This window comes from Emiliania huxleyi (assembly GCF_000372725.1).
Source record: "Emiliania huxleyi CCMP1516 unplaced genomic scaffold EMIHUscaffold_688, whole genome shotgun sequence".
Classification (NCBI taxonomy): Eukaryota; Haptophyta; order Isochrysidales; family Noelaerhabdaceae; genus Emiliania; species Emiliania huxleyi.
Genome location: NW_005196843.1, coordinates 8,993 through 22,221, shown reverse-complemented (window position 1 = coordinate 22,221; position 13,229 = coordinate 8,993). Strand labels below are relative to the sequence as shown.

At 66.9% G+C, this 13,229-nt stretch overlaps 3 protein-coding genes across 3 annotated transcripts; 1 reads left to right on the top strand and 2 right to left on the bottom strand.

Moving 5' to 3' along the window:
• On the bottom strand, positions 1–1,685 carry EMIHUDRAFT_371800 (hypothetical protein). The gene is given in 5 exon segments (XM_005762260.1): positions 1–227; positions 243–533; positions 615–721; positions 793–850; positions 1,001–1,685. The coding sequence occupies 4 exon segments, from the start codon at positions 1,541–1,543 to the stop codon at positions 429–431; spliced, it is 813 nt and encodes a 270-aa protein (XP_005762317.1). The 5' UTR covers positions 1,544–1,685; the 3' UTR covers positions 1–227; positions 243–428.
• A 1,272-nt stretch (positions 1,686–2,957) lies between these two features.
• EMIHUDRAFT_120687 (hypothetical protein) lies at positions 2,958–3,877 on the bottom strand (the record flags this gene model as incomplete). The annotated part of the gene is made up of 2 exons (XM_005762259.1): positions 2,958–3,622; positions 3,697–3,877. The coding sequence occupies 2 exons, from the start codon at positions 3,875–3,877 to the stop codon at positions 2,958–2,960; spliced, it is 846 nt and encodes a 281-aa protein (XP_005762316.1).
• A 6,902-nt stretch (positions 3,878–10,779) lies between these two features.
• EMIHUDRAFT_248628 (hypothetical protein) lies at positions 10,780–12,599 on the top strand (the record flags this gene model as incomplete). Its single annotated transcript, XM_005762258.1, has 2 exons — positions 10,780–12,050; positions 12,353–12,599. 2 exons carry the CDS (start codon positions 10,780–10,782, stop codon positions 12,597–12,599), a joined length of 1,518 nt encoding a protein of 505 aa, XP_005762315.1.
• Between the last annotated feature and the right edge of the window lie 630 nt (positions 12,600–13,229).

Here is a 13,229-nt window from a genome sequence, read left to right as displayed (position 1 = left end):
CACGCTGGAGAAGACCGTTGACGCACTGAAGATCACGATACCACCCCCGGCGCTCGGCCCGCCGTCGCTCCCACCTTCTCCGCCTGGCGGGGTCGACCTTGAGGCGCAGACCACCATCTCGCCCAGCCCGCCCCGCCGTGGGGCGGTTGAGCTCCGCCGAGCGAACCAGACCTCGCGTCAGCCTGAATCACTCTGGTCGCTTGTGTGAGCGCTCTCACTTCCATTATTTGTTATTCCATTATTCAGTATTCCAGTCCAAGCTTGATACAAGTGCGGAGCCTGTCGCGTCCCTGGACGTCACTTGGTCATATGTGCATTAGGTTCCAAGGGGGCATGTGTGTAATTGATCGCGTCTATACAAAAAGAGACGTTTCGCACACAAGCGTTCGCACTGAGACGCCGCGGCGCCCGAACAGTCCGTGACCGGCTCAATCCGCGTCGTCAGCGGCGTACTTGGAGTAGTCGGGGCCATCGTTGCGCGACTTCATACTGCTCGGCCCCGTCGTCTTGCCGAAGCGGTAGTCGGAGGGCGCCTGCGGGGAGACGTCGAGGCGAGGTTGATGCCGAATGCAACTTGTACGCGGGTGCCGAGGGGTTTCGGGGAGAGGCTGCACCTCCGGCGCCAGCGCCGTCTTGCGCGTGCCGACGACGCGCAGGGACTGCGCGGCGGCCCGCGCGTCCGCCTCGGCGCCAGACTTTTTCCACCGCGCCGCGGACGCGCCTGAGGGCAGGCCCAAGGAAGGGTCCGGCGCGGCGTGCGGCCACTCTGTCTTTGCCACATAGCGGACGCGCCCGCGACGAGCAGCAGCGCGTCGGTGGAGCCGGCGGGTTGCACCGCAGAAACGACCGCCTTGCGCGACTGGTGTTCACACACGAGGCGTGAGGGACTTGGAGCATCGGGTGAACTCGGGCGGGCGATATCCGGCGCGAAGGCATGGGCGACCGTGAAGCAGCAAGGGAGCCTGCACATTGCCCTCTCGGGAGCTGGTTGGCATCTAGGCTTGCGCGCAGATTCGGCGCCGCCCGGAGAGAGCGACGTGAAGGAGATGTCGACAAGCCGCTTGCCGCTCGACGTGGCGTCGGCGATCACCTTGCCGTCGACAGGAGCCCCATACGCACCGTACCGCCCGTCCACTCCAAGGACGGCGGAGGTGAACCACTTGGCGGGCAGCGAGTCGAGCGTCGAGCCCTTGGGCAGCGCCACGCGCTGCAGAAAGGCGGCCTCCCCGTCGCGGGTGTTCGCCTCCACGTCGTAATAGCCGCCCTCTGCAAGCTTCCACTTGCTGTCGAATGCGACCGAGCAGATCAGCCCGCCGGCGACGACGAGGTCAGCGCTGAGAGTCTGGCCTTGCTGTGACACCTGGTCGACGAGAACGACGCCGAGGTCGGGGCGCGTTTTGCCGGTCATCGTCGTCGCCGAGATGGCCAGAGCGCTCGGCGGATGGATCAGCCCGCCACAGCCGCAGCCGCAGCCGAACGCCAGCGGGGAAAGGAGGCCAGCCGCCACGAGCGGCGGCGCAGACAGGACCGCGCGGCGCCGCATCGGCTGCGGGACGAGGCTAGCAGCGAGCGGGAGGATGAGGAGGAGGGCCATAGAAGGTGCTTCGGTGTCCGGCCACCGAGGTGCTTTAACCCCTTCCCAGATAGGGGGTCTTCGAACTGACTGGACACCAACGCGGTATGGGTGGACGCCGGACAGATGATTCACACCGAGCAGCGAGGGCAAACCCCGGAAAGTGCGGCAAAAATAAGCGCCTGCACGTGTAGGCGCGCAGCTTAGCCAAGGCTCGCGCCCACACGCTAGGTGCTTGTGTCAGATACGCGCCCACACGTGCAGGTGCGAGCCTCTAGGGGGGGTCCCGAGGCGGGGGGGGGGGTCCCGAGGCTTCACCACATGCTAGGGGGGGGGTCCCGCCCCCCCCAGCGCCTTCACCACACGCTGGGGGGGGGGGTCGTGCAGGCCGAGGACCCCCCCAGGTCAGAACTTCCGGGCCCTTGATTTTACACCTCATTTCGCAGCCTTTTTCGAGGAAAATCAGGGGGTTGGCCCGACGAGCCGATCTCATATCGGTGGCTGGGCCACGGTTATGAGCTTCATGCATGGCGGCGGCGACGCTCACTGGGCTGCCCCGAGGCTCCCGGTGCCGCCCCTTAAACGTGCATGATCTTGTCTTGTTGGGAAGAGCTCTAAGAAACGATCTGAATTTCATGATCTGGTGTGTCCACACGGGTCTACATCTGCATGCCATGTCATATCATGCGAAAACACATGCACCATGCGGGAGGGCAAGGTGGCGCGGACGGAGGGGGCGAGACAGTAGGTAGGGTAGGTCTGGGCCATCCCGTCGGGTTTTTCCCTCTCTTCAAGCTGGAATTATCAAAAAAAGAAATTTTCCGCGGAAATCACGATGTCAACCACCCTCCCCAAATGGGTGATCTGATGCTTGTAGGGCTTGAGAGTGGCCTGCCATGTCACAAGAAGGACTGTGGTTGCAGGAGAGTACCACCAACCATCACTCTAGTTGGTATAGTACCCCAGCTTCACCCACGAGCGATTTCTTCTTTAGTTTCCCATAAGTAAGGTAGGTAGGTAGGTAGGTAGGTAGGGGCACCGCAGGGGCCGGCCAGGTTTTTGCAGAATTTCAGCATCAGGTCCGCCCAAGCAAAAAAAGTACACACCTGCCCCTATACTATACTCTAGAAACACAATCCAGAGCTAGGTACTGCGACGGTGTATCATTCACTTTACCGTTGCATATCCGGATATGCAACGGTGGCATAAAGTGAATGATACACCGTCGCAAAACTGCATTGGGTCTCGAGTTACACCGTCGCAGGTACCCATAGCCATATACGTACGGTAAGACACCGTCGATATGTGTAAAAGCTAGCCCCGTTCGTCACGTTTTATGGTGAACAGCGGCGAAACAGCGCAATGCTCGCAGTGACGCACCCCGTTACCTCCAGCCGGGCCCGCGCTTGCCCTTGGTCTTGACGCGGCCGGTCGAGCCGCCGTCCCACTCCTCTTTCTTCTCCCACTTGCTCTCCTGCTTCGGGTTCCCCTTGACATAGACCGCCTCGCCGTCGCGGTACATCGTCCGGTTGCCCCCAACCGCCTCCTTGCGGCTCTGCGCGTACGGCAGCCGCGGCGGCTCGAGCGGCGGAGGCGCCCCGCCCTCCGCGTCAAAATCGCGCTGCGCGTCGTACCGCCCGAGCACGCGACGGCGGTCCACCTTGCGCTGCCGCTGCTGCTGCGCGGCGGCGGCCACCTCCAGCTGCGCCGCGCGCAGCTGCTCAGCCCGCATCTCCTCCTCGAGCGTCTCGAGGCTGCCGCCGAGCAGGACCTCTATCGCCGCCTGCACGTCGCCTCCCTCGCACCGCAGAACGTGCCTCGCCAGCGCCGCGCTGGCGGCCGGCACAACCTCGAGCAGCGTCAGCTCGGCCGTGCTCGGCGTCGGCGGCGCCAGCGGCGCCGTGAGGGAGCGGCCGCCCGTGGGGCTAGCACCGCTGGCGCAGCAGCTGCGGCCGCTGCTGCGGCCGCTGCTGCGGCTGCTGCTGCGGCCGGAGCCGCTGCCGCCGCCACCGCTGCTGCTGCAGCTGCTGACGTCGCCACCGCGTCCGCCTCCGCCATTTTCGCCACAACATGCCGTGGATGTCCTCTCAACACGGCCCGAAGCAGGCGCAGCCGTTGCTGACTGTTCGCGCAGGCCTCTGCTCGTATGTCCTCTGACCCCTCGGTGCCGATGCCATGAGCGGCGAGGAGATCCACGATGCCGTCGAGGTCCGAGTCGCTTTCGGCGTCCTCAGCGACAGAGCGGACGTAGGCCTCGACGTCCTCGTCGAGGGAGGTGAGCCAGGGGCACGCATGGCCGGTCATGGAGAGTTCGACTCTTCTTCCCATCCTCCATTCATGCATCCCCGTCATGCTGGGGTGATCAGTAGTAGGGAGCTCGCCGTCCACAACGTGGGGCTCAATGGATATGAGGAACGCGGGGCTCCGATAGGGTCCCGCGCCGGTCGGGTTGGTGTACCGACGGGGACCCTAACCCGCTGAACCTCCCGGCTAGGCCGGTAGGGGACGGGGCGGCACTCGTATAGCAAGGCCCGTGGGGCACTCGCCACGGGCCGCTCCCACATGTCCCGGGCACAACTCCTCCGGAGAGTTCGCCCACCTCAGGACCGATGTCCATGTGGGTCAGTCAGTGTTCGTTGTGGCGACCGAGTGCTCGCTGAGCGGCACCGAAGTGTGTCGCTACGGGCGGGATATGCTAGCTATTCTCGATTGCTCACCTTGATACGATTGCTTGCGCGAAGGCAGCGGAGGCGCGCAGCGAGAGACAAGCGATCCTGCTGCTGCAAGAGCAAAGCAGGTTAGGCCGAGCGACTGTCGACTCGAGCGTTGGTCGATCTGCGCGTGTAGGCGGAGTAGATAACCACCACGGCCGCGGCACACCTCGCAAAGGTGGCCCATGTGTAGAGCGCACCGAGAGGTCGCGCGACGGGGCCGAGTCGAGCGTCGCGCTCAAGCCGTTGCCTCTGGTCTGCATCGTGCGCCACACGGCGGCGCGTCGATAGCGATGTAGCGCCCCAGGGGCACCCGAGAGGGCGCCTGCGCGGCTGAGGGGCGCACTAGAGCAGCCCGGTGAGCCCTAGCGAGGCGCGGGGCGCGCTCGAGCGGGCGGCCGCTATGAGTCTCTGAGTATGCCGAGATGAGGCATGCTCGTGTAAGAGGCGGCGAGGCGGCTGCGGCTGCAGGCGGCCTTCTCGCCAAAGGCACGTGACGCGAAGGCGTGCGGTGCGTGTAGAGGAGGCGCGGCCCGCCTCGCGAAGGCGGCCAGCGCATGTGTGGCGCGCCGAGAGGTCGTTCGACGCAGCGAAGTAGAGCGTCGCGCTCGATCGACTCGAGCAGCTGCCTCTGGTTTGCGTCGTGCGCCACACGGCGGCGCGTCGCGGGCGATGAAGCGCCTCGAGGGCACTCGGGAGGGTGCCTGTCTGGCTGAGGGGCGCGCTACAGCGGCACGGTGAGCCCTAGCGAGGCGCGGGGCGCGCTCGAGCGGGCGGCCGCTATGAACGTCTGAGTATGCCGAGATGAGGCATGCTCGTGTGAGAGGCGGAGAGGTGGCTGCGGCTGCAGGCGGCCCTTCTCGCCAACGGCACGCGGCGCGAAGGCGTGCGGTGCGTGTAGAGGAGGCGCAGGGCGCCTCGCGAAGGCGGCCAGCGCATGTGTGGCGCGCCGAGAGGTCGCCCAGCGCGGCGGAGTCGGGCGTCGCGCTCGATCGACTCGAGCAGCTGCCTCTGGTTTGCGTCGTGCGCCACACGGCGGCGCGTCGCGGGCGATGAAGCGCCTCGAGGGCACTCGGGAGGGTGCCTGTCTGGCTGAGGGGCGCGCTACAGCGGCATGGTGAGCCCTAGCGAGGCGCGGGGCGCGCCCGAGCGGGCGGCCGCTATGAGTCTCTGAGTATGCCGAGATGAGGCATGCTCGTGTGAGAGGCGGAGAGGCGACTGCGGCTGCAGGCGGCTTTCTCGCCAAAGGCACCACGGCGCGAAGGCGTGCGGTGCGTGTAGAGGAGGCGCAGGGCGCCTCGCGAAGGCGGCCAGCGCATGTGTGGCGCGCCGAGAGGTCGTTCGACGCAGCGAAGTAGAGCGTCGCGCTCGATCGACTCGAGCAGCTGCCTCTGGTTTGCGTCGTGCGCCACACGGCGGCGCGTCGCGGGCGATGAAGCGCCCCGAGGGCACTCGGGAGGGTGCCTGTCTGGCTGAGGGGCGCGCTACAGCGGCACGGTGAGCCCTAGCGAGGCGCGGGGCGCGCTCGAGCGGGCGGCCGCTATGAGTCTCTGAGTATGCCGAGATGAGGCATGCTCGTGTGAGAGGCGGAGAGGCGGCTGCGGCTGCAGGCGGCCTTCTCGCCAAAGGCACGTGACGCGAAGGCGTGCGGTGCGTGTAGAGGAGGCGCGGCCCGCCTCGCGAAGGCGGCGAGCGCATGTGTGGCGCGCCGAGAGGTCGTTCGACGCAGCGAAGTAGAGCGTCGCGCTCGATCGACCCGAGCAGCTGCCTCTGGTTTGCGTCGTGCGCCACACGGCGGCGCGTCGCGGGCGATGAAGCGCCTCGAGGGCACTCGGGAGGGTGCCTGTCTGGCTGAGGGGCGCGCTAGAGCGGCACGGTGAGCACTAGCGAGGCGCGGGGCGCGCTCGAGCGGGCGGCCGCTATGAATCTCTGAGTATGCCGAGATGAGGCATGCTCGTGTGAGAGGCGGAGAGGCGGCTGCGGCTGCAGGCGGCCTTCTCGCCGAAGGCACGCGGCGCGAAGGCGTGCGGTGCGTGTAAGGGAGGCACAGGGCGCCTCGCGAAGGCGGCCAGCGCATGTGTGGCGCGCCGAGAGGTCGTTCGACGCAGCGAAGTAGAGCGTCGCGCTCGATCGACTCGAGCAGCTGCCTCTGGTTTGCGTCGTGCGCCACACGGCGGCGCGTCGCGGGCGATGAAGCGCCTCGAGGGCACTCGGGAGGGTGCCTGTCTGGCTGAGGGGCGCGCTACAGCGGCACGGTGAGCCCTAGCGAGGCGCGGGGCGCGCTCGAGCGGGCAGCCGCTATGAATCTCTGGGTATGCCGAGATGAGGCATGCTCGTGTGAGAGGCGGAGAGGCGGCTGCGGCTGCAGGCGGCCTTCTCGCCAAAGGCACGCGGCGCGAAGGCGTGCGGTGCGTGTAGAGGAGGCGCGGCCCGCCTCGCGAAGGCGGCGAGCGCATGTGTGGCGCGCCGAGAGGTCGTTCGACGCAGCGAAGTAGAGCGTCGTGCTCGATCGACTCGAGCAGCCGCCTTTGGTCTGCATCTCGCGCCACGAGGAGGCACGCCGCGAGCTAGGGGGCGCCTCGAGGGCACTCGGGAGGGTGCCTCGCGAAGGCGGCGAGCGCATGTGTGGCGCGCCGAGAGGTCGTTCGACGCAGCGAAGTAGAGCGTCGCGCTCGATCGACTCGAGCAGCTGCCTCTGGTTTGCGTCGTGCGCCACACGGCGGCGCGTCGCGGGCGATGAAGCGCCTCGAGGGCACTCGGGAGGGTGCCTGTCTGGCTGAGGGGCGCGCTAGAGCGGCACGGTGAGCACTAGCGAGGCGCGGGACGCGCCCGAGCGGGCGGCCGCTATGAATCTCTGAGTATGCCGAGATGAGGCATGCTCGTGTGAGAGGCGGAGAGGCGGCTGCGGCTGCAGGCGGCCTTCTCGCCAAAGGCATGCGGCGCGAAGGCGTGCGGTGCGAGTAGAGGAGGCACAGGGCGCCTCGCGAAGGCGGCCAGCGCATGTGTGGCGCGCCGAGAGGTCGTTCGACGCAGCGAAGTAGAGCGTCGCGCTCGATCGACTCGAGCAGCTGCCTCTGGTTTGCGTCGTGCGCCACACGGCGGCGCGTCGCGGGCGATGAAGCGCCCCGAGGGCACTCGGGAGGGTGCCTGTCTGGCTGAGGGGCGCGCTAGAGCGGCACGGTGAGCACTAGCGAGGCGCGGGGCGCGCCCGAGCGGGCGGCCGCTATGAGTCTCTGAGTATGCCGAGATGAGGCATGCTCGTGTGAGAGGCGGAGAGGCGGCTGCGGCTGCAGGCGGCCTTCTCGCCAAAGGCACGCGGCGCGAAGGCGTGCGGTGCGAGTAGAGGAGGCGCAGGGCGCCTCGCGAAGGCGGCCAGCGCATGTGTGGCGCGCCGAGAGGTCGTTCGACGCAGCGAAGTAGAGCGTCGCGCTCGATCGACTCGAGCAGCTGCCTCTGGTTTGCGTCGTGCGCCACACGGCGGCGCGTCGCGGGCGATGAAGCGCCCCGAGGGCACTCGGGAGGGTGCCTGTCTGGCTGAGGGGCGCGCTAGAGCGGCACGGTGAGCCCTAGCGAGGCGCGGGGCGCGCTCGAGCGGGCGGCCGCTATGAGTCTCTGGGTATGCCGAGATGAGGCATGCTCGTGTGAGAGGCGGAGAGGCGGCTGCGGCTGCAGGCGGCCTTCTCGCCAACGGCACGCGGCGCGAAGGCGTGCGGTGCGTGTAGAGGAGGCGCAGGGCGCCTCGCGAAGGCGGCGAGCGCATGTGTGGCGCGCCGAGAGGTCGTTCGACGCAGCGAAGTAGAGCGTCGCGCTCGATCGACTCGAGCAGCTGCCTCTGGTTTGCGTCGCGCGCCACACGGCGGCACGTCGCGAGCGATGCAGTGCGCCCCGAGGGCACTCGGGAGGGTGCGAGTGAATAGGCAAGGCTCCGACGCTATCATTGAGTTGCTATCGTGGGCGTGCCACGCCCTCGATCGTCGGCGAGAGGCACCCAGCGAGCGGCTAGCGCGGGGGGCCGATCGTCATTGGGTCATTATCGTGGGCGTGCCGCCCTCGATTGTCCGCGATGGGCGCCCAGCGAGCGCAGAGCGCGGGGGGGCGACACACGCGACAGGTGCTCTGTGAGCGACCTGTGAATGATAGATGTGAACAGGCGAGGTTTGACGCCATCGCCCTCACGCCCTGCATGGTGGCAGAGAAGGGGAAGGTCGGTGGGTGCGCGAAGCGTTGTCGCGGGGCCCAGAGCCGGGGGCGAGGCGCTCGGCTGTGGTAGGCAAGTGGGCGAGCGCCATTGGGCGGCTCAGCCATAGGCACGTCGTAAGGAACGCGTTGTCTTGAAAGTAGGCGCACGTACGTCCTCTTTCGTTTTCACAGCAGAGCCAGGCTCTGTGTGTGAGGGCTGGATGCACCAGTACTCCGGTGTGAAGAAAGGCTACCGCCCCGCTCGTACCTCGCGGGGCTATCGCTCATTCTTCCCATCCTCCATTCATGCATCCCCGTCATGCTGGGGTGATCAGTAGTAGGGAGCTCGCCGTCCACAACGTGGGGCTCAATGGATATGAGGAACGCGGGGCTCCGATAGGGTCCCGCGCCGGTCGGGTTGGTGTACCGACGGGGACCCTAACCCGCTGAACCTCCATCGAGTAAGTATTGAAGTGGGTTAGGATCGAGAGAGCTCGTTTCCATTGAGTCCCGTGTGGAGGGATCGAGATCATTCGTTTACATGATGTGTACAAATTTCATCCTTCCCCTGAGCGCACGAGAGCTCGACAGGAGCGCACGAGAGCGACTGTAGTGGAGTCACTAGTGCGCAATGACGGCGCTAGCGGTCTTCGGGTCCGCACCCCTCTCCGTCTCGCGCCTCGGCGGCGGCGAGCGGCTCGCATCAGCTCACCTGTTCCTCGCGGTGGCTAGCCACCCTTTCTCCCGGCTCGAGCCGTAGAAGTGGCGAGTGGTCTCATGAGCGCACTGCTGGTGGCTGGCGGTCCTCGGGTCCGCACCCCTTCTCCCAACTCGAGCCGTGGTGGCGAGTGGTCTCATGAGCGCACCGATGGTGGCTGGCGGTCCTCGGGTCCGCATCCCTTCTCCCAGCTCGAGCCGTGGTGGCGAGTGGTCTCATGAGCGCACCGATGGTGGCTGGCGGTCCTCGGGTCCGCACCCCTTCTCCCAACTCGAGCCGTGGTGGCGAGTGGTTTTATGAGCGCACCGTTGGTGGCTGGCGGTCCTCGGGTCCGCACCCCTTCTCCCAACTCGAGCCGTGGTGGCGAGCCAGCGGTCCTCGGGTCCGCACCCCTTCTCCCAACTCGAGCCGTGGTGGCGAGTGGTTTTATGAGCGCACCGTTGGTGGCTGGCGGTCCTCGGGTCCGCACCCCTTCTCCCAACTCGAGCCGTGGTGGCGAGTGGTTTTATGAGCGCACCGTTGGTGGCCGGCGGTCCTCGGGTCCGCACCCCTTCTCCCAGCTCGAGCGGTGGTGGCGAGTGGTTTTATGAGCGCACCGATGGTGGCTGGCGGTCCTCGGGTCCGCACCCATTGCCAGCCGGAGCCGTGGAGGCTGCTACGGCACCTCCTCTCTGCGGGGAGCGGTCGGTGGCGTTGCCACTGGACGCGCTGCGACCCAGGAGTGGTCTCATGAGCGCACCGATGGTGGCTGGCGGTCCTCGGGTCCGCACCCCTTCTCCCAACTCGAGCCGTGGTGGCGAGTGGTCTTCTGAGCGCACCGTTGGTGGCCGGCGGTCCTCGGGTCCGCACCCCTGCGCATCAGAGTGTATCTCGGCGAGGCCGCTGCGCTCACACGCATGTGATGCGAGCCTGCGCCACTCCATCCGGCCCGCAGTGGGCCCACGGGATGGTGAAGGGCACATGCGTAGAGAAGTGCGAGGGTGAGAGGCACTGGATTTCCAGAGTGCTCGCGACGGTCGGGAGGCGATCCCGCGTGGCAGCCCCGATGTAGGCGCACCGCCTGGCACCCTCACTTCACCCTCTCTGCTGCATGTTCGAGCTGTGGTTGGCTCTGAAGCAACTTGGCCGACAAAACTTTTCTGTCAGAATCGTCGCAGAAGCAGGACGGCCCGCTGGCAGGAGCGGAGCCGGTCGGTTTCCATTGTCAAGACTGCGCGAAGCGTTGTCGCGGGGCCCAGAGCCGGGGGCGAGGCGCTCGGCTGTGGTAGGCAAGTGGGCGAGCGCCATTGGGCGGCTCAGCCATAGGCACGTCGTAAGGAACGCGTTGTCTTGAAAGTAGGCGCACGTACGTCCTCTTTCGTTTTCACAGCAGAGCCAGGCTCTGTGTGTGTGAGGGCTGGATGCACCAGTACTCCGGTGTGAAGAAAGGCTACCGCCCCGCTCGTACCTCGCGGGGCTATCGCTCATTCGAGAGGAACGCAAGGTTTGAAGAAATCTTCGGCCCGTTTGAAGAAATCGGAGAGTTTTTGCTTATCTTCCCCGCGGCTTTTAGCTGCACACACCAACGAGACACGCACACCAACAGCGCGACAATTTGCATGACTGCCGCGCGAGTCGGGACCGTCGTCGTCGACGGCGAGGTCGTGCCGCACAACTTGGAGCTCCAGCAGCCAGACCTGCGAGCCGCGGCCGGAGCGCCGGCAGCTCGAGAGGTTTTTGTGCGGAAGGCCTGTCCTGCCGGCCGACCGGCCGCAGCCATCACCTGCTCCTTTGGGATCGTCGCCGCTGCTCTCGCGTACACGCTCTTCTACCTGATTGCTGCGCCGCCGCCGCTGCCCGTGGCAGCGCCGCTCCCGTCGGCAGACAGGGTGCTGACGCGGGTCGTGCACGGCTCGTGCTCGAAGCAGACGCTGCCGCAGCCCTTCTGGCGCACCGTGGGGTCGCTCGCGCCCGACCTCTTCGTTTACAACGGCGACATCGTGTACGGCGACTGCGCCGACGTCGCGCGGCCGCACGAGGCGTGGAGCGAGCCGGCGTGCGAGGAGCTGCGCACTGCGTGGGCGGACCTGTTCGCCCACGAGGAGTTTACGAGCGCGCGGGCGGTGACGCCGGTGATCGGCATGCCGGACGACCACGACTACGGGCTCAACGACTGCGGCGCGTCGAACCCGTACAAGCAGACCGCCAAGGATCTCTTCCTCGAGCGGTTCGGCGCGGCGGAGGACGACCCGCGGCGCTCGCGGGGCGGGCTTTACACGTCGCACGCCTTCGGAGCGGCGCCCAACCGGACGCAGGTCATTCTGCTCGACACGCGCTGGTTCCGCTCCGAGCTCAAGCGCGACAGCGGCGCGGCGCACGGGCGGTACGCGCCCTACACGGAGGCGGAGGCGGAGGCGGGGCGGCTCACCATGCTTGGCGAGGAGCAGTGGGCTTGGCTCGAGGCGCGGCTGCGGGAGCCTGCGGATCTGCGGCTCGTGTTCTCGACGGTGCAGGTGCTCTCGACGGCGCACGGCTGGGAGCGGTGGGGACTGATCCCCACGGAGGTGCGCCGGCTGCGCCGGCTGATCCGCTCCTCTGCCGCGCGCGGCGTCGTCTTTCTTTCCGGGGACCGGCACGTGGGAGGCGTATACGTGCAGCCGGCCGCGGCGGGCCTCAACCCGTACCCTCTCTACGAGGCGACGGCGTCCTCACTCACCCACACCGTCCCGCCCTCCCTCGCCACGCGCGACGAGCCTCCGCACGAGCCGGACGCCGACCTCTCCTCTGCGGCTCGGCGGCTCGGCGCGCTTCTCCACCTGAACCATGTCGGCAGCGTCGACGTGGACTGGGAGGCCCGCGCCGTCACGCTGCGCCTCATCACTGACGACACGTGCGCCTCCCACGCACGCACGCACGCACGCACGCACGCACGCACGCACGCACACACGCACGCACGCACGCACACACACACACACACACGCACGCACGCACGCACGCACGCACGCACGCACGCACGCACGCACGCACGCACGCACGCACGCACGCACGCACGCTCACCCACGCGCATTGGGCCTTGCACTCTAACTGCCGTGGGGCTCCTGTCGTCTAGACGTGGAGTCGCGAGGGATGCCCAGCCTCTTCCCCCACCGCCTTGCGTGTGTGGAGAAGCTCACCTTGCCTTGCCTCCTGCAGGTGCGCTGCGCCGGCGTGGGAGGGCTGCCAGCAGGGGGGCAGCACCGCCGGCGCAACGGAACGGTCGGTGACGCTGCGACTCGACGTCGACCTCGCACCCCCGCCCGAGTGCGGCCGCCCGTGCGCCACGCCGCTCAACCCGGCGGCGACGTGCGCCGCTTTCGAGGGCCTCTTCTCCTGCGCCGGCAGCAGCGAGCTGCTCGGCTGCAACTGCACGGGCTGCTGCGCCGGCGAGGGGGAGCTGTAGGGTTGCGTGGGGCCGTGAGTGATGCAGTGCAGAGGGGCAGAGTTTGCGCTCACGCGCGGGCGGCGGGTGGGAGGTGTCCGACGGCTGGTCTCTTCGGCTGTTGTTGACTGTTGTGTGCATTGAACAAGAGAGCAGAGGGGTTTGTCGTGCTGCGTGGCCCCTGTGGCTGTGCATCTCTCAGCGAGACCACGCGCGCTACACGCAACACGGCTCTATGCAGTGTGTGTGTGCGCGCGTTCGAGTTGTGAGCTTGTGTGTTGTGACCGGTCACATGCCTCTCATGCGTGATAGTTACGTTAAATATGTACGTGTGTAACTCTGTCAAAACTGTTGTACCGTCAGACGTGGAGACGCGAGGGTTGCCCCCCCTTGCCCCACCACCTCGTGTGTGTGGAGAAGTTTACCTTACCTTACCTTACCTGTGTACCGCCGAGCGACCCGTGAGCGAGAGAGCGCGAGAACCGCAAAGGCCAAGGGCCAAGGCGCTTGGTCCTTGGAGCACTTGGAATGCACACTTCGTACCGCTTCCAATCTATAGTAAGGTAAGGTATACCCCCCCACGCACACGCTGGGGCGCGGCCACGAATAGCCACCCCCCGGTCTTCCACGGCATTCGCTAACCCAGTCTCT

Coding starts and splice junctions, on each gene's coding strand:
- EMIHUDRAFT_371800 (XM_005762260.1), bottom strand. CDS start 1,543: ATGCGGCGCCGCGCGGTCCTGTCTGCGCCGCCGCTCGTGGCGGCTGGC. Junction 722..792: donor CGCGCTGCTGCTCGTCGCGG/GCGCGTCCGCTA, acceptor GCCTGCCCTCAG/GCGCGTCCGCGGCGCGGTGG. Junction 534..614: donor AGACGGCGCTGGCGCCGGAG/GTGCAGCCTCTC, acceptor GTCTCCCCGCAG/GCGCCCTCCGACTACCGCTT.